Source organism: Episyrphus balteatus, chromosome 3 (genome assembly GCF_945859705.1).
Source record: "Episyrphus balteatus chromosome 3, idEpiBalt1.1, whole genome shotgun sequence".
Classification (NCBI taxonomy): Eukaryota; Metazoa; Arthropoda; class Insecta; order Diptera; family Syrphidae; genus Episyrphus; species Episyrphus balteatus.
Window position 1 is genome coordinate 99,265,706 of NC_079136.1, and position 23,511 is coordinate 99,289,216.

The window sequence follows — 23,511 nt, forward strand, 5'->3', positions numbered from 1 at the left end:
TTCAAGAAAACTGAAATTGAAATAACACTGAAACATGGCATAGCAGTGAAATAGAAATGTTTAATTGAAAGAGCAATCCAAAAGAATGTAGTCACATGTATTTTTTTTATTTTGTTGCAAAAAAGAGCAAGTAATTTAAACAAACCTATTCCTATTCCCACTCTTAGATAAACTGGGGTCTAAAAATGACTGAATTTGCCCCATTGTTTTCACTCCTATTGATTGTTTAACGTAAATTAATATACATACAAATATTGTACCATTTTCTGATTATAATAAGAATTTAATTGAAAAAATATGTAAGCTAATCTTTAGAGGTTTATCATAAAAAAAATAAAAGAGCAAACAAAAACCTTCAAAAAGCTTTCAAGTTGCAGTTATTCATTTGCAAGGAACTGTATATTTATATGGCAATACAGATCCATTTATACAGTATAGTTGATTTCTCAAACTTTAAAAATATTCTAAATCTATGTACATGGTTCACGCAGGTACTTGCCATACCATTCGCTTTTTACAGCTCTTGAAACCGTTATCCCCATAGCAGCAGCTTCTTTGATATTGAAATCAAATCTTAAATGCTCCAAAAAAATAGCGTCTTATCGTTTTATGTTTTTGGGCGTTCATTTGAGCCCGAAATAAAGTTATTTTTGCACCGATTGAGCAGATGACGCCCTAGATTTAGAAAAACTGATGTATGTTACTAGAATTCTCAAAACGTCACATTCTTCAGGAACACCTTTAAAGCAAATGTAATATGTTTTTGTTTGCATAATCCTCCACATAATTATAAAAAAATGTTTGATTTTGGCTTACGCCACCTGTTTTTCGAAGCTAATAACGTCTTTATGACGAAGTCAGTAAAAACACAATTTGAAAACGTTTAAGCCTAGTACATACTTGGTGAAGCAAGTCGTGAAGTGAATCCATACATTTTTTTTTTGGTCACCCGTGAACGTCCCTGCGAATTTTCGTGGTGAAAAAAATTGGAAAGTTTTGCTTCACGACGTGAAGTAGTTCACGTGCAAAATGTAGGGGAATCTCTTTCACTCGGGAATCTACTCTCCCTATATATTTTCCGAAAAAAATTAATTTGAAAATTGAAAACAAACAAAAACATACTTGCTTCACAAGTATGTACTAGGCTTTAGTAGTGTTAAATAAATAAATCTCAATGTAAATGTTATTCTAATGTGACTCTAATGAATAATAAATTACAAAAGTTTTGTGATAATAAATTGCAAAATTTCTTTCTAATATAAATAATGCAAATTCATTTTACTAATTATTTCTCTTCTTTCTTTTACAGGTCTTGATGACTTGGCTGCCCGGTGTGCCCAATACAAAAAGGATGGTTGTGATTTCGCCAAGTGGCGTTGCGTCTTGAAAATCGGCAAGAACACCCCCAGCTACCAATCAATCTTGGAGAACGCTAACGTTTTGGCTCGCTACGCTTCCATCTGCCAATCGCAACGCATTGTCCCAATCGTTGAACCTGAAGTTCTCCCCGATGGTGACCATGATTTGGAACGCGCCCAGAAAGTCACCGAGACCGTTTTGGCTGCATGCTACAAAGCTTTGAACGATCACCACGTCTTCTTGGAAGGTACATTGTTGAAGCCAAACATGGTTACCGCTGGTCAATCATGCACCAAGAAATACACACCTGACCAGGTTGCTCTTGCTACTGTAACAGCTCTCCGCAGAACTGTTCCATCTGCAGTTCCCGGTATGAATTAGACAAAATGAACTACCTGTTACCCAGTTATTAATAAAAATAATTTAATATAATTCTAGGAATCACCTTCTTGTCTGGTGGTCAATCTGAAGAAGAGGCTTCTGTTCACTTGAACGCCATCAACAATGTGCCATTGTTGAAGCCATGGGCACTCACCTTCTCATACGGTCGTGCCCTCCAAGCATCCGTACTCCGTGCCTGGGCCGGTAAGAAGGAAAATATCGGCGCTGGCCAAACTGAACTTTTGAAACGCGCTAAGGTAAGTCTTTAGTTTTATCAATCGTACAAGGGAATTGTGCTTGAAAATTGATCCTGGGAATTCATTGTCATTGGTATTAAAAAAGATATGTATCTGTTATACCATGAATACATATTTTTGGTGGAATTAATTATTGATAACTTAGGAAATCGGTAAAAAACTTAATGCGACGAACTTGTGCTTACTGGTTTTTGAGAAGACTAAGCCTAAAAATTTATTAGCTAAAAAAGTGGAAAATAAAATAATATGTGACATAGTTCACATGAACCTGTTGCATTTCCCATGGCCACTAGTTTGGTTTGGTATAGTTAAATCTTAAAGTTTTTTATATTTGTTGTTTTTTTTTTTAATTATATAATTTTGTATGCATGATTATTTTTTGTTTCTTTTATTTAATAAATTTTATTCGTAATTTTCATTCTATTTTTAACTCGATATGATAAATGAATAATTAAGCTTATTATTTTTATTTGGTTTTCTATCTTTGTATTTTAATGTTAAAAAGTACCTCACTATTGCACTACTAAACAATTCACATTAATAACCCAACTTAGCTCGAAACTTTTTAAATACCACCCAACTTAAAATCTGATAAACTGTGCTTCAATAGAAGTTTTCCTAAAATATGGAATTCAATTTATCACTTGCTATTGCGAAAATGCAGTCAATGTACTCGTGTGCGACTTCTTCTAACCCGAATACCTCCATTAAATCTGTCGTTCAATTTTGATTTATTCATTTTGAACCTCGTGTGGGGTATTGACAATGTCCTCTGTTCATCAGTTTTACTACCGCATGATGTAGCTTTTATTTCAAAAAACATTATTCTTGTCTGTCTCTAACGTACCCATGAAAAGAAGAAAAGTTACTACATACAACGTGTGCAGTTTTCAATTTGCAAAAAAAAAGTGATTCAAATTGATTAATAGTGTTCAAATGTTCCAAAGGTCACAAATGGCTGCATTTTGATGAAACTAAACATCGATCAATCAGACTTAACTATGAGACAAAAAAGCAACAAATGACAATGTTATTGCATGTAAAACATGTTGAGTGGCAGAAAATATATACATTTTTCTGGAAGACGATTTTCTATTTAGAGGATTATAGCCTGGGTACTGAAATGATTTATTGAGAGATAAATGTTATTGATTCGGTAGCATGTTTAAAAATATGGACATTTGATAAATTTTAAACAAGTTAAAAACTAGAATTTGTTAGAGTTTAAATTTTATTATTGAAACTGGAAGGTAGCTCATATCCTAATATTTAAGAACGAAATTTTGTGGTTTTTGTGTCAGCCGGGATACTTAAAAGTTCTTGATAGTATATTTATCAATAATTTTCAAGATTTCTATAGATGGAATGCGCTAAATAATTTAATTATTTGTTGTATCTTGGCGTGTTGGTTAAAGCAGGAATATTAAAACTAGTTATAAAAAGTACTTCGAGCTTTGATTTATGTTATGTTATGTTTATGTTAAAAGTACTTAAATGTATTCTAATTTTGATTTCCGAAGACGGAAAACAGTTGAGAAAGTTGAGCGCATGACTTTTACGGTTTTGGTGAAACTTTCTAATATTTGATATGGAGTATGTCAGAACTCATAGAGTTGTAAAAAGATATTTCTTATTTCTTTAAGTGCGACTTGGAGTTTTTTCAATCAAATGAGTATAGATTGTTGTCTTTTTGAAACCCATGTTCAATATAACGTCCTTCTCATGTCAATACCATAGAAAAAAGCAATATACTTTGAGTACTTCGAATTCAGTTATGAAAGCAATAACCTTGTTTTATTTGCAAAAAAACGTTAAGACACACACAAAACAAGATTTCACTATTGATTTGCTTTGGTTAACTCATTCGTAGATATGCGAAAAATCAGTTCTAAAATTAAATTGAAAATCTATCATATTGTCATTTCAGACTCTAGAATACATTCATTGCATGAGGGAAAAAATACGTAAATAACACTTAGATACCCAGGTACTCTTCAAGGAAGGTCTTGTGCTTTTAAGTAGGCGAATTAAATTGCACTCATATCAATATAATTCACGCTCCAATAGCATTTCGCTATATAGATATAAGGTAAAGAAACGTTTTTCATTATAACCTCATTTCCTAGCTGTCGGCAATTTAAATTTATCACGAAGGATTGAAACAAAAATGAAAACAACAACTTGCACACCACGAATGCAATATTATTCCTCTTTTTTTTTATCGCCCTACAGCTCCTTTGTTTTTTGTATCCATTTCCCTATGTCCTTGCTAAAAAGAACTTTGCAACAATGCATATTAAATTACATTCTAGAAGATTTACATAGTTTTGTCGTTATTTTATTTGCATTCTTTTTCACTTTTATTTTTTTTTTTTTTATTTTTTTTTCAATGGAAGCAATTTCTCACAACACCAAAACACCCTTGCTCCTTTCCAATTCTATTGTTTACAATCAAGAATGCAATATTCTATCTCCAAGCATCCTTTTAGTTTGCTAACAGAATATCCTATTTAGTCACCACACTAACGAAACTCGATGCATATTATCCTTTTAAGTGTTATAGCCAAGCTCTATAGCCAACCAAGTTGGCTATGGTTGGCTTGGTTGCAAACGTCTTTCTGGCTTCTGAAGGATATTTGGTTTTTTTCTTTTTTTGAATCCTCTATCGAGACGAAAAAACATTAATTTTAAACACTATCTTGTTTTTTATCTCTCTGCTCCGCTGGAATTTATATTCACTTACTGACAATGAAAAAATCGCTGTGTATATGGGTTAAAGAAATAAAAAGGATATTTGTTTGAGGATAGACAAGAATTGTTAAAGATAAAAAAAAAAAAACATGAACTTGGAATAGAAAAACCAAAGGAAAATAAATCTTCACGTTCAGAAACGTTGGGGACTAAATATTTAGTCAACGTCATTTTCTGAACGGAAAGTTAGGTAGACAAGTAAATCGAGTTAGGGATATTTGTCTTGCCTAACTATCCAGTCAATAAATAAAATTGGCTAAATTGGTACGATTTTTTGTTGAGAGCTAAATATTTAGTCCCTAACGTTTCTGAACCTGCCTTTTGTGTGTATCGTATCTTACCAGCAATTTTGATGATATTTAAATATTTTTGAAACAAAAATCAAAGATAGGTTTTATTTCTCAAAAACCACTTTTTAAGTATTTTCGTCGTATTTTTTTCAAATAAAGTAAATTTTTTAATACGAACAAAATTATTTAGTGGTTTCTACTTTTCTCGAAATCAACAGATCCGATTGGAATGAATTTGCTAAATTCAATTTCATACAAAAGTAAAAATAAATTGTTTTCTAGGATTACAAACCTATCATTATAAACAACTTCTACTGTGAAAGCAATTTCGTGCGACCAAGTTGTGGATTTTATTTTTATCACATTTGCGTTTCAGAAGTAAAGTTGGTTGTTCTTCTCATGCAGTTGCTTAAGGCTATCCTTGCTTGAAGGCAATAATGCATTTTGTATTATTTAACTTCTCATGCATGTTGTATAATGATTACAAAATAATACACACGAACGCTTGGCCGCACAACAAATCGATTTTCGTTAAAAATTCTATGAAAATATTTTTTAACATTTCTCTGAAGATAAGCATTGTTGCAGTGTAGGTAAAGAGCAATAAAATTATTCAGGACTATTATATAGGTATCTACTTTTATTCTTCGAATTGATTTATTCGTGAGTATTAAAATGTCTGTTTTTGTTTTTTAACTACAATTATAGTTTTTTTTTGTATAAGAAAAAAGTTATTGATTTTTTTTAAATTTTGTAAAGCAAGCAAAACTCAAAAGGTTTAAGGAACGACGAATTCGAGTCTGATTTTTTTTTCTTCCAATTCGAAACGTTAAAATCATAAACTTAAGTTTCAAAGTATCAACTGAATTTACTTAAAAATTCATATCATACCTAATTTCACTTAAAAAATATTCATAATTTTGGATATTTGAAATTGTCAAGTTTTGGTTTTCTCTCGCTATTCAAGTGCAGTTTTTGTTTGCTTTTTACCACTTTGCCAATCAATTCTAAACGCAATCCAATTCTCACGTATTTTCGTGACCTACATAATTCTCCTTCGTTAAAAATTCTCTTCATCAGGAGATTTTAATTATCTCAACCTTTTCAGATTTCATATAATTAAGAGCAGTTAACAGTCCAATATATGTATGTTGATTCCTAAAGAATTCTCCAGTCATTTGTTCAATTCTTTGTTCTTATAAATGGTTTTCACCCACAGTCACTCTTGAGTATTGTTTTTGAATTTGAAAATAGATTGCATTGTTGGCGGGATATATTCTACTCATTTTGTTCTCCCAAAACAAGAAAATGAAAAAAAAAAAATGAAATAATCAAAGCAATGCATTTTTAATCGAATCCAATCATGTATTTTATTCCTTTGGTTTTATACTGCACTTCTCAAAGCTTGCTCATTACCTCCAAAGAGTATAAAAGTTCTCGATATGTGTCCCAGAATATTTCCATTAGATTTTCTCAGTAAAAACCAACACAAGCGAGGACACACTGCATATTATAGAATAAGCAAGCTTTGATTTTTTTTTCAGGAGCGTGCTTTGAAGTGGAAAAATAAAGGCGTAATATTTTGTATACTGGTTATTTTTAGAAGAAAACTGATTTCAATATTTTTTAATGTCTGCGTTATTATTACTTTTATTTTTTGTTTATTTTTTTGGATTATTCATAGGAACTAACAAGCTTAAAATAAGATATTGTTATCAATCGATTATTTTTTAGAAGATGTTTAAAACAAATGGTGACTTTATTTAAGAAAAAAGACATTTGGGACCTGTTGTTGCTCTAATCATGGACATAGTATAAACTATAAAAATACCTAACACCCATTTCCACATAAGCCGGCCCTGATTTCGATGGTGCATTCTCATCAGGCTTTAATTAGAAAATTCCATTGTGCACAGGGAATTCCATTAATTGCATTTGCACACTTATTTTTTAATTGGTTTTTCAAGAAGTCAAAGTGGAATTTCGAAATTTCTATTTTGCTTTAACGATTTTTGTTTGCATGATTTCATTCACATCAATCTATATTATTTTATAATCGTACATTAAAGCTTTTTTAACCTAACCTAAGCTTAAATTGACTAATCTTTAAAACTAAAAGTACCTTATGTGACTAAATTTGAGATTTTGTTTTTTTTTTTTGAAAATAGGCCAATTCACTGGCTTGTCAAGGTAAATACCAAGCTGGATCGATGTCTTCGGCTGCTGGCAATGCCAGTTTATTCATTGAAAAGCATTCTTACTAAATAAAATATAAAAAAAAAAGAAAAAAAAAAACACGAAAATAGTGTTGAGCACATTAACACGGCTTTTTGGACAGAAACTCTCGACACAATAATACCAACCCAAAGACTGAAGACAAAAATGAACAAAAGCCGCAAATTCACACCAAACACTTTAATCTTATATACTTACTTTACACTTTCTTTTAATTCTTACCTTTAATTTCTATAACTGTCTTTTTATTTTTTGTTTGTTAAAAGTTTTTATTTTAATTTTTTTATTTGATTTTGTTTTGTTTATTTTTTATAATTTGTATTTTCTATATAATTTTTTATTTGCACTTCTATACAAAAATATATATTTTCTTTGCTTGGTTTTGTTTTGTTTTATGATTATTATTTTTTTATCCTTATTAATTCATTTTGTTTTTAACTTTATTTTTTTCGCCTTTTCTTTTGTTGTATATAAATTATTCAAAAATAAATGAGAGCCCGTCACAAATATTTTTTTAATTTTTCAGAGTTTTTCGTTAAAAATAAAAATTGTTTTTGAATGTAAATCGAGATTTAATAAAAAAGCAATACCTACTTAATTGCTTTCACAGTAAAAAGACTTAAAAAAATAGTTTTTCTATGCTGGGTTAACTGGTTTAGAGTGATTTTAAAGTGGTTGCAAATTTAATTTATGCTGCATTATAAAAAGTTGAGAAAAACGAAAAAAAAAAACTGTTCCTAAAATTGGAAACCTAGTCATTTGGTGAAAAATTAATCATTATGGAAAGATTACATAGAAAACTATTGATTAAAAATGAATTTATTAACCCTCTGTAGGCACACCTCTTTTTTGTGACGTGATAGGCACACGGGTGCGAATTTTGCTTCTGCTTTTTCATGGCGCTAGAACTTTTTTATGTCTCATATTTTATAGAGAAAATGTATATGAAATTGATGTAGAATTTTCCGAGGAATTCGAATATTATTTTCACAATTTAAAAAAAATGTATTTACACCATTATAAAGAGACTTTTTTGCACCCACTTTTTTGAAAAATTGTATTTTTTTCATTTTTGTCGTGCCAAATTCGCACCCGTGTGCCGACAGAGGGTTAAATTGATTTAAGGCTAAAATTATAATTTTTTTTTTTTAGTTGTCTGGTTCTTGAACCGTTTTTCATAAAATTTGAAAAGAGACTTCACCGTAGTTCAAGTTTAAGGTAGTTTTTAGACAAATAGTTATTACTGTTCATATCTGTTAAGAGGCCAAACTTTTGTTCCAAAATTATCACGTTTTCAAATATTTTAAATTTATCAGAATACTGTAGTACAAAATATTCTACGTTGGATGTTCAATAGGACGACTTTTACAAACACAAAGCGAATTGGTATTTTTTCTTACAATTTCGAAATCGAAAAACATTTTTGGTCAAAAAGTGGAGTTATTATTGCAATACCCATTCAATTCAGAACAAGATTTTCTTCAATATATTTAAGATTTCTATTGTGTTAAATTTTTTAATCATATAATGTTATGGGGACATGAAGGTTTTGGAAAGATTCTGGTGTGACATATCACAAAAAAGTTTGGGAAATACTGGTTTAGATAGTTAATACTGCAAAATAAATAAACATTTATGTCGTTTTCTTTCACTCCAATGAGAGTACCCTTTTAGTACTTATTTTTGCAGTTTTGAAGGTTTTGTGTTTTTTGACGCCACAAAAGTGTAAAAAAAAATTACTCCGGAGTAATTTTAGTACTACGGAGTACCACGGATTTACTCCACATTTTTAGTCAGATTTACACCGATTTGCACACACACTTATGAATTTGAAGTTTGACATTTTAAAATTTTGTTTGAAAAGTGAAAAATGCGAAAAGTTTTTCTTTCAAACTCTTATGTTATTAACAAAAACAACCATTATGAATATATTTTTTATTGTATTATATTCCGCCAGATATATTTCTTCCATTTTTTTCGTTAATCATCAATAAAAAAAAATCCTGTGCCAGATAAAAAAAAATTCCCTTTTTTTTTCTGCGATGATGGGATATTTTTATTTTACAATATATCAAACTAAGGGTGTCTGTTAATTAGGCTGAAAAAAACCGATCAGAAGTATAATGAAAAATATACCAAAATTAAAACTAAGTCCGCTTCTACACGAAGACGCAAAGCGCGAGATGCACATAAGAGCAAGGGAGAAATAAAGTTCGAAGAAAAGGGAAGGAAGATTTTTTACCGTGAGTCTTCGGTTAAAAATTTTGTGACTCTTTTTGACGTTTCTCTTTGATATTGTTCTTTTTTTTTTGCTGTTCTGCTTTATTTTATTTCGTCGGTCGCGGAGTCTGCTTCGTCGGTTGTGTATTATTTGCGTGTATAGTAACGTTTTTAATTTATAAAATTTTCGTTGCACATGGACCCCACTGGAGTTGTTTTTTTTTTGTATATTTTGGTGTTTTTTTTTTGAAATTAAAATACATAGTCTGCTTCTACACGAAGACGTAGACGCATAAGAGCAAAGGAGAAATCGATCTTTTTCTCTCCCTTGTTCTTATGTGCATCTTGTGCGAATACGTCTTCCTGTAGAAGTCGTCATACGAAAACAAGAACAAAATAAAACCAAAGAAAATAGCTGTCAAATTTGCGTCTTCAAAAAAATACTACGTGTAGAAGCGCGTGACGCACCGAAACGAAAATCAAAAGGAAATTCGAACATACAGCTGTGTTCAAAATAATAGTAGCGCCTGCAACAAAATAACATTTTTTATATTTACGGTGCTTCTACGGTTAAAAATTTAATTTCTTTGATGTCAAAGTTTGTTACGGTCAATTACTAATTAATGTATCGTAGTTTTAAAATGAAAAAGAAGGTGCTAAATAATTTTTCATTGACCTTTGGTTGTTCTTTCTAATTTGGCCTGTTCAAAATAATAGTAGTTAAAGTTATTTTTGAAGAATTTAAAAGCGGTTTATAACTTAGAATATTTATTTTTGCTTTAAAAGTAAGTACTCATATAATTTGAACAATTTTTCAACAAAAAACGATTTGTTTCGGTTTTAATCTATTTAAAGTTCGAAGAGCAGAACACTGCAGTTCGGATAACGGAAACTTATACGAAAGCTGCTTGAAGAAGGGAAAACCTACTTGGAAATTCAAGGTTATATTAGGATAGTTACCTACAATGGTAGCCAATGCAATAAATTCAACAAAAGACCCGAAACGCGCGGTAGAAAAAGAAAAAAGACCGTCGTAGATGACAGGCGTATTGTCCAGATGGGCAAAGTTGAGCCTTCTGCATCGCCGTTTCAAATTCAGAAGGCCTTAAGCCTGAATTGCAGTGCAGTGAACATTCGGAGGCGACTGTTAGAGACTTATTTGTACGCTTGAAATCCACGAAAAGTTCCGCTGTTAACAAAGAAATATGTTAAAATACTAAAATTTTTGACCCTCCATGTTTAACTGTTTTCGTCGTATACTTTGGAACATATTCCGTATTGGGTGGACGTCGGACGTATTGTGGAGATCCAGTACCACCAAAGAGGACAAATTTGCTCTCATCAGTAAACAATATGTTACGCCATTAGTTCGTTGGCCAGTTTATGTGGTCTTTTACAAACTGGTTTCGCTTTTTAATATGTTCCGCGGAACTTTTCGTGGACTTCAAGCGTACAAATTAGTCTCTAACAGTCGCCCCCAAATGTTCACTGCACTGCAAACGCCTTCTGGATTTGAAACGGCGATGCAGAAGGCTCAACTTTGCCCATCTGGATAATACGCCTGCCATCTACGACGGTCTTTTTTCTTTTTCTACCGCGCGTTTCGGGTCTTTTGTTGAATTTATTGCATTGGCTACCATTGTAGGTAACTATCCTAATATAACCTTGAATTTCCAAGTAGGTTTTCCCTTCTTCAAGCAGCTTTCGTATAAGTTTCCGTTATCCGAACTGCAGTGTTCTGCTCTTCGAACTTTAAATAGATTAAAACCGAAACAAATCGTTTTTTGTTGAAAAATTGTTCAAATTATATGAGTACATACTTTTAAAGCAAAAATAAATATTCTAAGTTATAAACCGCTTTTAAATTCTTCAAAAATAACTTTAACTACTATTATTTTGAACAGGCCAAATTAGGAAGAACAACCAAAGGTCAATGAAAAATTATTTAGCACCTTCTTTTTCATTTTAAAACTACGATACATTAATTAGTAATTGACCGTAACAAACTTTGACATCAAAAAAATTAAATTTTTAACCGTAGAAGCACCGTAAATATAAAAAATATTATTTTGTTGCAGGCGCTACTATTATTTTGAACACAGCTGTAATTTCTGCGCCTTGCATCTTCGTGTAGAAGCAGACTTATCAACGAACGCTTATTATGCTTCATATGTTATCAATATTATTTTTTTTTTTTCAATTTATAAAATTTGTCCCTAGGCCTGTTATCACTATTTTTTCAAGGAAATTATTCATTTTTGCCTTGTCACACACACAATTACAAATAAAAAAATTACTCTCATTATGTTCTTTCACTCCAGAAAAAGGAGTAAAAATTTAGAGTACTCCTTAATAGAGTGAAAGAAAACGACATTAGTAACTCAGATACATTCTTTAAAGGATTTGACAAAATGTATGAACACTGAAACGCTATTAATCATAAGGTACATACTCTGTGGAATATATAAGGCCGAAATAAACAAAACGTTTTAGGGTTGCCACTATATATCCCGGTAGGAGTCAGAGCTGTCATGTGAAAAGAATTGACTCTTTCATTCTTATCGAGTTTGAATTTATGTAGGTACATAGATTATATGTATTTGTTGGTTGTTTTAATAAAAAAAACACTAAGCTCTTTTTAGAAACAGTTTACACTTTGGTTCATACAATATTTTTATACAGTCACTCACATAAATATTGGGCCAAATGCAAATAAAAAAAACAAATATTTACAATAATATACTGATAGCTAATAGAAGTAACCTATAAAGCTATTTTTTTCGATGAATTTAGTTTTGTGGTTATGTTTTGGCTTACGTTTAGGCTTAACATTCACAAATTAACCGTTATTTCTACAAATACACCGAATATTCTACTATAAGGAAAATCGGGTAAAATTTAACTTGCAAAACCTGGTTTAAACTTAAAGAAGAGGACTAAAAAATGTACAATATAAAATAGTTATTCAATAGAATACCGAAACAGTAGTAAAACTGAAACTACAGTGCCCAAACTCGATTTTGGAATTTTGGCCCAATAATTTTGTGGTGTCAACGACTGCGTTTTAAAATTATTTCATTAAGGAAAAAATATATTTTGATTGGTTTTGCTTGTCGAACTAACGGTTTGAAGTATATACAAATATCTATGCATTTTTCAAAACATTTTATATATTCCTTCTTAATTTTTTTGGGCATTTAACTCAAGAAAAAGATTTGGCCCAATAATTTCGTGAGTGACTGTATTTGCCAAATATATCAAGAAAACCCTGCGCTCGTTTTATCTTTTCTAATTTAAATGTTTTCTTACTAACAGTTGTTACTTTTTTGTTTTGAGGGTTCTTTGAACTTTGTATAACATTTACGTAGCAGATTCTAACAACCAATCAGTACACGCATTTGACATTCTTTGATAAAGTTCTATAAAAAAAAAAAAACTTATTGTGTTTTATGCGTATACAATTTGTTAGTGTTTATCAAAATAAATATCCATGACTTAATTTTTTTCATTCTGTTTGCCAAAGGAACTGCGTATGGAATTATTTATCCCATACAATCTGTTCGCTTTTATTAAAGCAATAAACTTTTATTGTGCGTGGTTCTAAAAAAAAATAACTTTGAAAAAAGAGTTGTTTATGTAATTTTCAAATTTCAATTATTGAAATAAAAATGTAGGTACCTACCTACATTGTGTAGTTTATATCAAATTAGGAATTACAACAATTTTTCAATAAGAAAGCTTTTTCTTGGCACATTAAAAAAAAACATGTTCTTATGAAAGAGAGTTCATACAACTATTATTTCGAAATACATACTAATTATACGGACTAAATACTAAACACTTCAGAAACAGAGACGTTTTGGTATCGGCATTGCCATTTCCTAGGACCTAGGATATTTCGTTCCTTAAAAAATAGATCGCACAAAAAAATCCGAGGAAAACAAAATTCACCTGGATATTCATGATAGGTCCAAATTTGAAAATATGAACAATAATAAGTCAAAATTGTCTGTACGTGATTTTCTTGTACTTAAAGGTAAAATGCACCAAATAGAAGTTTAATATTGGTGCTTAGAATTTTCAAGCACAAATAACATAAAAAGTTTATATTTGCTTAAAACATTTTAGTCAAAAAGTTAATGTAATAAACATACTGTATTTACTCAGTTGTTTTAAGTACACTGTACGTACATGAACACTACACATGTCATGCCTGGGTGAAATCCTTGAACTTGAATACTTTCCTAATATTCCTAATAGATTGCATCATCTACTATAAAACACACTCTACGTTTTATTATTTAAACAAATATGCCTCGGCGCATTTAAGAAAATAAACAATTTTATATTTAACTTATTTTATGCAAAGCAAATAAAATATCTAAAAATATAAGAAAAAAGCTTCTATGTATCTATTGTTTGTGCTAGACGCCAGAGTGTCGCTAAAATTTAAAGTTATCTTACCAAATTTGGGGTTTTTTGTTTAGTGCTGCGCATTGTACCTATATTTATTTATTTTTTGTTTATGTACTCCGACCGAAAATTAATTTTTATTTGAAATTCTTATACGTCAATTTGAGAGTTTTTATTTGTTGCGACATAATTCTGAGAATAGACTCATTTTCGGCGACTGGTTCAATAAGCCTCGGCGTTTTGTGAGTTTATCGTCAAACCTTCTCTTTATCCATTTGAAAGTATCAATTGCAAGAGGATTAGTGTCACACGATTTTTTCAGATAGGTAACTTCCAAATAAAATTTATTTTTTCAAGCCCTAAACATAGACGTCGAAAGCAAATAAATAATTTCAAAAACTTGTAAATTTCTGGCAAAATAATTTTAGCAAATTTTGAAATATTCGTTAAAAATCTGTATGAACAGCACTAATTTTATTAAAGTTCTGGACATAAAAGATTATAGGTTGGATGGTTGAGGTCATCCATCTATCCGAAAAAGTGTCTGTGTTCTTCCCAACAGTTAAATGTATCCTCCTCAAACCTAAAAGGACTCTGGTGTATTTCAAAAAACTATACACATTATTTATTCAAAACGTCTTCAACACGAAATACCTATCATCATTTATACCAATCTCGTACACCTTGTTTTTTTTCCAAATCTCATTGCATTAATTGAAATAAATTGCTTGTATCCCTATCTTTCTCTTAACTCACAAGTCAATGTCCTTTAAGGTGCATGAAATGAAAAAGAAAACCAAATAAAAACAAAAAAAAAATATCTGACGCAGACGGTTCATGGTAAAATGAGGTGCATGTAAAGTAGAGATTTAATTTCTGCCTCAAGTAAAATGAGAATAAACAACAAATATGAAGTTCAGAACATTGTCTTGTGTACTCGCTCAAGGATATAGCGAAGTAGTACAAAAATGATGTTAAGTTTTCAGGAAATTTAAATTTTAAAAGTCTAAAAGCAAACACACTCAGTATGAGTAAATTTTTTTTCTATCGATTAAAAAGACGTCCACGTCTTAAAATTTTGTCAGATATTTCACTATTAATTGCTCTCAAGTTCTTTCCAAATTTTTTTTTTTTTAATTTTTCAATAAATTTGTTTTTACGAATTCAATAGATGACCTTTGAAAAATTCACCCTGAATCAAAATGCAAAATACACAAACTCCTCACACTTCAAATTGACGCTGAGCGCAGTTTATGTGACCACTCAACTGAACGTAATTGTTACAGAAGCTTGTAATTCAAAGTTCATCCATAACTTCATGGAATTGCAAGTGGTCCAGAGAGACTGGGAGAGGTTCATTCTTCATCTGTGCGATTTAAAAGATTCTTCTTTTTTTTCGTGACGGTGCAACCTTTTGAATTCTTCTTTGGTGAATATATTATAAACGTACCTTAACTCCTTCGAAGGCAAGCATTAGGCTTGTACATACACAAAAAGGAAGTTGAAATTACATCGTGTGCAGAGGAATTTTTTTTTACAAAAGCATTTAAGGGTATGTAACTGTACTTATGTATAAAATATGAAAAAATGAGATATGAAGAACGGAGAATTCTACATTTTTTTCTGTACGGCATCTGCCATTATAGGGAGAGAGTAAAAATTATTCTTCGGGTTCCGGGGTTAAAGGCATTTAGATTAGTTAAAAAGCTTGCTTGCAAAGGGGATTTTAGTTTCAGATACTAAGAGGGTGTTTCTTTGCTTTGCTTGGGAAGATGTCTTTTTTAAATCGGGTTAAATGAAAAAGCCGTATACCTATTTTTTTTTAAATATTTTATGTCCCACGTTGGGGTTCGAATTTAAAGTGACATAAAAGAAAGATAGACCCCAACAAAAAATTTAAAAAAATCAGTATTTTGGTAGCTACTTAAAGGAATCGGGTCTATGTAAGACACAAAATGTTTAAAATCTTAATATTTTTTGCTTAGACACCTTCACTTTCTGACTAACAGATATTGAAACAGTTTTAAAAGGGATAAAATGGGTAATGAAGAGGGTTCTACAAATTTTTTAACTTAGAATTTCGGGAACCTTGTCACAATAAACCTCTGACATTAAGTGTTCAAAATTTTAGATGAATTTTTTATTGTCCTAAAACTTTTTCTTTATCATCTATAAATAATAAATCGATGTGAAAATGAAAGCTTTCATCATAAAACATTTTCAAAATAGCAAATAATCAACAAAGCAGCATTTAAAAAGAAAAAACATGTGTTTCGTTGTTGTTAAAAAAATTATAAAAATCCTTGAACTTGATCCTAGAAAAACTGTTCAAACCAGTAAAGGCAACACATTTCATTTATACTTTATTTACCAAGTTAATAAAGTATTGTATTTTATACCTGCAAACAATCTGTTCGCATTTACCAAAACAAACAATTTTAAGCTGTTAACAATTAAGATAAATATTTGTACCTAAAAAAAGAAACCAGAATTTAAAGAAATAAAAGAATTTGTTTGTTTGTCTGTTTGTTATTTAAAAACAACAAAAATTAAGCAAATCCTTAAACTTGAAATTTTAAGTACTTTATTTTATCAGATACCTAACACGCTTTAAAAAATTTGGAATGTTTCTATTGTTTTTATTAATACAATCTGGTCGCGTTTACTTAAATAAACATTATGACTTTCAATATGAAACTTTCTATTTTTTTAAACCACATGCGTTTAAATAGAATTAAGTCGCCTAAAATCTTTTCGCGTTTAACAGAATAAACATTGTTTCTTTTAATATTCTTTATTTACAAAACTATCTGCGTATAAAATTGTTTTGTTTAGTCCCATACAATCTGGTCGCGTTTAGCCAAACAAATACGAAACTTTAAACTGCTATTGTTGTGGACAAAAAAAAAATAGGACAAGTTTGTTTGTTTAAAACAAAACTATTGATTTTTTGAATTTCAAACTTTCCAATTTTTTTTATAAAATTGTAGGAGTATTGACTAACTTATTATACTTATACAAAATTGAGCATGAGCTTAAAAGCAGGCACGTGTGAGCTATTTTTTAACCGACTATTGTAAAGACAAAAGAAGGGTTATGAGATTTACCGGTATGAACGTATCTGTATATGTTCATCTGTTCCATCATAACTTCTAAAATTTACATCGTAATTTGAAAAATGAGGTATCATTGGAATCGTCTTCCTCGTCCGCCAGTTAAAGGATAAGTGACGTCACATTAAAATGCCGCCTTCTAGAGGAAGAAGTCGTGAACTATTTTTGATTTAATTTACAGTGGTTCTGGAAATACTTCATCACGACTTGATAACTCCATAAAAATTCTTAAGATAAGTACAAAAACCCTTTTTTACTTGAGCACCCTATCAAGAAATTCACGTACTTACCTATAATAGTTTAAAATTTTCTTAAAGACCAAAGCCATTGCACAGCACACACCTTTGCTTTATTCTGGAGCTATTCTTTTCTTTTTTTTATAATTAAAATGAAGTGCCAGGTTGATTGTTCTGGTTTCACCATAACTGATGGTTGGTCTTTGTATTTACTCAATGCTTGTTCCTGGTAGTCTAAGATAAAGCAGCAAAATATACACCAAACAAGCTATGCCCCTATATTTTGAAACTAAAACTTGAAAACACATTTACTTCAGGCTTTATCGATTTTTTTTTAAAGTAAACTATTACCTCTCTTAGGAAATTTGTGTGCTAACTTGAACATAATAAAATCCTAGAAAATAACTTCAAATGTGTGTGTGTAGTGTGTACTCCCCAGCCGAAGTGAAAAAAAATTAATGTATAGTTTTTGGAATAACCTAGAGCTTAAATCGAAACTATGTACCTACATGAAGAAAAGGTAAACTGTTCACTTAAACAGAATAAACCTATTTAAAAGTACTTAAATTATAATTGTATTAAAAAAAAATAATTTGCGCATAATGTAAATTCGTAATTTAAGTGATAGCTTGACAGCTGTATTAGTACGATTACCGTTACAGGCAATTTCGAATACTGAACAATTTCAATGCACCATTTTATTCGTATGACGAATTCTCATCTAAATAAAAAAAATCAGATTTCCCGTTTTCGAGATATATCGCTCATTTATTTGAACACTATCATAATTAAAAAAAATTGTTTTTCAAGAAACGAGTTTTAAATTTTGTATTGATCTATTTTTGTATGTAAAAAGTTGGTTTCTAAAACAAAACTAAAGCTCCTCATCCGACAGTTTTTAAAGCTAAGAAATGGACTTTCTGGAGAATTAATGATTACTTTATTCCAATAATTTCTGCATTAATAACTCAAAGTTCGTGATTTTTTGAGTTATGAAAGTATTCAAATAAATTAGCGATATGTGTGCCAATGTTTAAAAAGCTTTTCTATATTTCCTATGCCTTTTTTTTAGATAGGTATTGAATTAAAAAAAAAATATTTTTTTTTAATTTTTGTAAGAGAAGAAGAAATTCAGAAATATGCTTAAAAAATGACCTTTAATAAAGCTTTTAAAAATCTTGTTTTTTTTTAATTTAAAAACTTTTCTCCTAAAAATTAGTTGAAGTGTACCTATTCTTAATTTTTCCCACTGACAATGAATTCCAATTAAATTAAATTAAAATATAAGCCTATATAAATAAAAATATTAATAATAATTTTTATTTATTTCTTCTTTCAGGGTAACGGAGAAGCAGCAACTGGCAAATATGTTGCTGGCAGTGTAGTCGGTGCTGGCGCTGATGCAGCTTTGTTCGTTGCCAACCACGCCTACTAAATGCGTTATCTACCTTTAACAACAAACAATTAAAAAAACAAGAAAAGGCGTTTTCAAAATAAAATGATTTTTATTATTGTGGAAAAATATATAGTTATAAGCATCAACAAAAAAATAATAAAATAAATCAACCAAAAAAAAAACAAAAAAAAAATCTATCAATAAAAAGCACAATGGAGATTCAAAACCCTAAAAAAATCAAAAAAAAAAAAACTAATCCCTTCCCACCTAAATAACTAACAACTAATAAAATAAATATGTCGCGTTTTTTTTATACAAACAAATTTACATCAACAACTACAGACTAATAAAAAACTAAAAGGGACATAGGACAAGAGGCCGGTACAGTTAAAAAGTTGCAATATAACAAATAAAGAACAAAAAAAAAAACAGATTATACATTATGAGTATTAAAAAACAAAAAACATTAAATTATGTAAGGAGAAAAAAAATTCTTACTTATTATATAATATTTATTGTAGAATCCTGATTTAGTGTCTTTAATACATTGATACCTTATTTATATAGCAAGGATATTATTTCCATCAACCCAAACAACGCCTGGATGTGTGTTTGTTCGAATAAAATGTTGCTTATCATAAACAAGGACATTTTTTATGCGACACAATTGTGTTACTTGTATTAAATTATTAATAAATTGTTAAAACATGATACATTACAGAGAAAAAAAAAATATAGTACATTAGATTTGGCATGTGAAAAAAATTATTGTTGAATAAAATATTTCACAAAATAGTATAACCGTTATGATGTTTTCTTTAAATTAGTTAATTATTACTTTTACCTTTCAAATAAAACGTAACAATAATTTGTTCGAGTTGCAGGCCTACTTGGCCCAGGGTTGGAGTGGGGTAAAGGGACCCGGGTGGCAAAATGATAAAAGAGGACAAACCACGCTAACTCAAAAAAAATACCTCAAAAATTTTAATTTTTTTATTTTGGGAAAAGAATATAGAGGAAGTGGGGGCAAGACCGCCTATGAAAAAAAAATACAATTGACAACACTTCTACACCGTTAACAATTTTTTGTGTAGATTCTTCGAAAATTTGGGTTACATACATATGAGGCAACACCAAAATTTTATTTGAAGGAGACTTTTGTATGGGACGTGGCCCATTAGTGAAGCACATTGAGACATACCACATACATCGATGAGTGTATTATTTTTATATATCCACAAAAGTCTGTTTCTTGTGCAGGGAAAGTGCAGTGATGCATTTTATGCTCAAAAATGTATGTAATAAAATTCAGAAAAGTATACATTATTACATTTTGACTAGATACTTGATTTATTTAATGATCAAATATACACAAATATTGGTTTGATACAGTGGAAAAATTATTTTTTGTATTTATCTTCAGTACCTCTTCCGCTCGGGTACCTATTGTTTGCACAGCTCTTGAATAAGTTTCATAATGTTGAACAATGTATTTATATGAGAAGAGAAATTGGGCACGTTCAGGAAACGTTTAAGACTAAATATTTAGTCAATGTCATTTTCTGAACCGAAAGTTAGGTAGACGAGTAAATCGAGTAAGGTTTTTTACCAATACGGCCTAATTTTCCAGTCAACTTTCAAATAAAATTACTTAAATTGGAAGGATTTTTTTTTGACAGCTAACCAATCAGAGACGCGAAAAAAACGTTCTATTTACTTTTGATTTGTGTAGCAAAATTTAAAAAAAATATATTCTGTAGAACTTTTGCCTAGGTACAAAATACCGTTTCGTTTTTAATTTTTTCAGCGATAGTTCAAAAGATAAAAAATAAAAACGCTTTTGGACTTATCATACTTTGAAAATAAACGGATGTGAAATTACTTTTAAAATGGGTAGGTACACTATTTTGCTTTCATCTCCAGTCTATCACAAAATTGTATTTGAGATTAAAATATAATGTCCGGAGTGCTTCTTTAACTTTAAAGAAGCTTTAAACTAAGATTTTCAGCCAGTAGCTTTCAAAAGATGATAAGTCCGGGACTTATCCTGTTTTTGATACTAAAAAAATATTTCGCTTAGCTGTAAAATCGGATATAGATGGAGTAGATACTTCATTATTTTGAAGATAGACGTGGTTATCCCTAGAATAACAATTTAGTCAAAAAAAAACGAATTTTGAAAAAAAAGTGGACTATCATGTTTTGAAAATAAATGATTCAATTAAGAAAACCAATCTAAATCTTCTAAATTAAAATCAAAAAAAAGATTTTTAGTGACTGAGTTTCGTGGCCAAAATTAACGGTGAGTGAAATACTTTTTTCTTTTCAAAAAATGCTTAAATAATTTTGGTTAAAATTTTTGAGTGAAGGTATAATATCTTTCATCGTTCATGTACCTATCATTTATTTTTTTTTAATACCTACATATGCATACATTGTAATAAATTTTAAAAATTTACAAAAGATGCACAAATTTATTTTAATTTAGATATTCAAATTATAGATTTTGCTGCAAATTTTTATATGTATATCAGTATTTTTTGAATGAAAAATTAGTTAAGACACAGAAGGGCTTCATTCCATTTTTCATGGCTATGTTTTAGGTGGAATTGATATATTTATTGTTAGGTACTTATAATGCTAATAACAATTAATGGTTTCTTATTTTTAGTATGAAATGCTTCAGTTGTCGTTGATGTTAATCTTCTTGGAGCTTCAGTTGTTGTTGATGTTATTCTTCTTGGATCTTAATTTGTAGTTGATGTGACTGTTCTTGGAGCTGCCACTAATTCCCAAGGAGCAAATGCTACCATAAGCAGTACCAGCACTAAAATTAAATTGAGTTTTGCTTTCATGTTCTTTCGTGTCAAGTAAACTTATTGTGTCGGTAAAAATAAAATTTAGTTCCTTTTATACTCTGCGAATTTTAAAAATCTAATGATTATCTACTTGAAAAAAAAAACTTAACATATGTATTGTGTGACAAATTCGAATAGCTGTTTTTAAAAGCCTTAAAATAATACAAGCGTACATTTAACTAGCTCTTTTAAGAGATATTGAGACAATAACATTTGTATAACCGATTTTATTGGTTGAGTTTTCTACAAAGTCGTGCTGTTTTACTGTTTTTCCGTTACCCTCCAACGTTTTTTTTTCAGCAATGAAACGTAGTTTCTTCCGAGGTAACTACGTTTTTTCCAGGGTTTTTTTCCGCGATGATCGAATTTCCTCGCATCATTCGCTCAGTTCCAAATTTTTTTTTGGGGCCTCCGTTTTTATCACAGTTCATCACGAAAAGTTGTGGTATTAGTTAACCTATTTGGCAATTTGTGCAGCCTGTCTCTCGATTCTGTCTTTGATTTGTCAATCTTTACGACAACAAACCGCCAATTTTTCGAAAGCAGCTAAGATACAATCCATATTTGAATCTCCGTACCTAAGCCCAACCTGATAGGGTCTAATCTAGTAGTTGGTGAACTGTTCTTAACGGAAAAACAAAAATAGTCCAATATGTTGAAATTACGTGTAGTAATTCCGATCGAGTCTTAATCCTTTACAATCACTAGTTTAAGCTTTTGGGTTACAAAACTGAACACATAAGACGCATCACCTCCGGATGTAATTGACACTTATTTTGCGTTGATGTCGGTGAATTTTCTCAGCAGTTGGGGACATTTAACCCCCATCAAATTTCATTTTGGACTGTGGACTTCGATTAGATATTCGTTTCTATTTTTTAATTTTAAAACTGTTAAGTAAACATTTTTAGTATCATTTTAAGTAACCATATGACCAATAGTATTATCACATTGCATTGTTGCTGACACGATGGGAAATGATTTCTTACCAGTTCCCACTGAGTGTTCTTTTTAAGTATAATTATGTATTTTTTTGTATTCTATCACCCATTTTTACCTTTCCTACCATATCATATTTCCACCCAACTCCTACTTCTGCGTGAGACCAGACGAAATAAGATCATTTAATAAAAGTTCAATGTTTAGTCTCACGCGCTGAGTGTTCATTATGCTGACTTGTCATTTTTGGCAAAGTACCTTTAAATGATCGGCATAATGGGCACTCGCTGTCCAACCACTTTCAAGTGAACATCAAATAAAAATTGTAATCAATAATAATAAAAAAAGGTGTTTGTATTTTCAAGGTTCTAAAGTTTAAAGAACATTTGGCGACCGTGACAGGACCTACTAAAAGAGTTTAGTGGCCTGTAAATTAATAAAACAAAACAAAATAAAAGAAAACAGTGTTGTGAAGTGAGTCGTTATTAAGAAGACTAAAAAAGAAAAAAAAAAAAAAAGAAAAGAAGTTCCTTTCAATTACTAACAATTCAATATAAAAAATAATTAAAATGGTGGCTACAATTGAAGAACTTACCAATCAGCAAGAAGCTGTAGGAAAAGAAATCTGTACACTTGCTCGCAATTACGGAAAGGATGGTCCAGGAAGGAAAACCCTGGATTATTTAAATGCGCGGTGGACAAGATTAAATGAATTATGGGAAGTATTCGACAATGTTGATAGCGAGATAAGAGACAATTATCCGCAGGTAACTGAACACGAATACTTCACTAAAGGTTTTTACGATGGGGTAAAAAAAATTCATGATCAAATGAAAGATGACATCATCAAGCGGTTTGCAGTAGCGGAAGAAGAAAAATCTGATGGGGCTATAGAGGAGACCGCAGCAGTCCATCCTCAGCCGGAGCAGCTAAAAGAAGCCCTCTTAGGACCAGCAGCCGTTAAGCCCCCAGCAGGGCATTCAGAGGGAGTTACCGCAGCAATTTCCAAATTTAACATACCACCAGGGCTGACAATAAAGCCCACTTTAATAGATGACACCAG

At 30.5% G+C, this 23,511-nt stretch overlaps 1 protein-coding gene across 3 annotated transcripts in view; it reads left to right on the forward strand.

Moving 5' to 3' along the window:
• LOC129916226 (fructose-bisphosphate aldolase) overlaps window positions 1-18,962 on the forward strand; it is a 40,050-nt gene extending 21,088 nt beyond the window's left edge. For 2 of the 3 annotated variants that reach the window (XM_055996062.1, XM_055996063.1), the window contains exons 4-6: window positions 1,310-1,729; window positions 1,798-1,997; window positions 18,595-18,962. In XM_055996062.1, coding sequence (XP_055852037.1) covers window positions 1,310-1,729; window positions 1,798-1,997; window positions 18,595-18,690 — 716 coding nt within the window. In that variant the 3' untranslated portion in view covers window positions 18,691-18,962. Of the gene's footprint in view, window positions 1-1,309; window positions 1,730-1,797; window positions 1,998-7,206; window positions 7,274-11,191; window positions 11,200-18,594 lie in introns of all 3 variants that reach the window. The other variant, XM_055996064.1, reaches the window with a different exon arrangement.
• The last annotated feature ends 4,549 nt before the right edge of the window (window positions 18,963-23,511 follow it).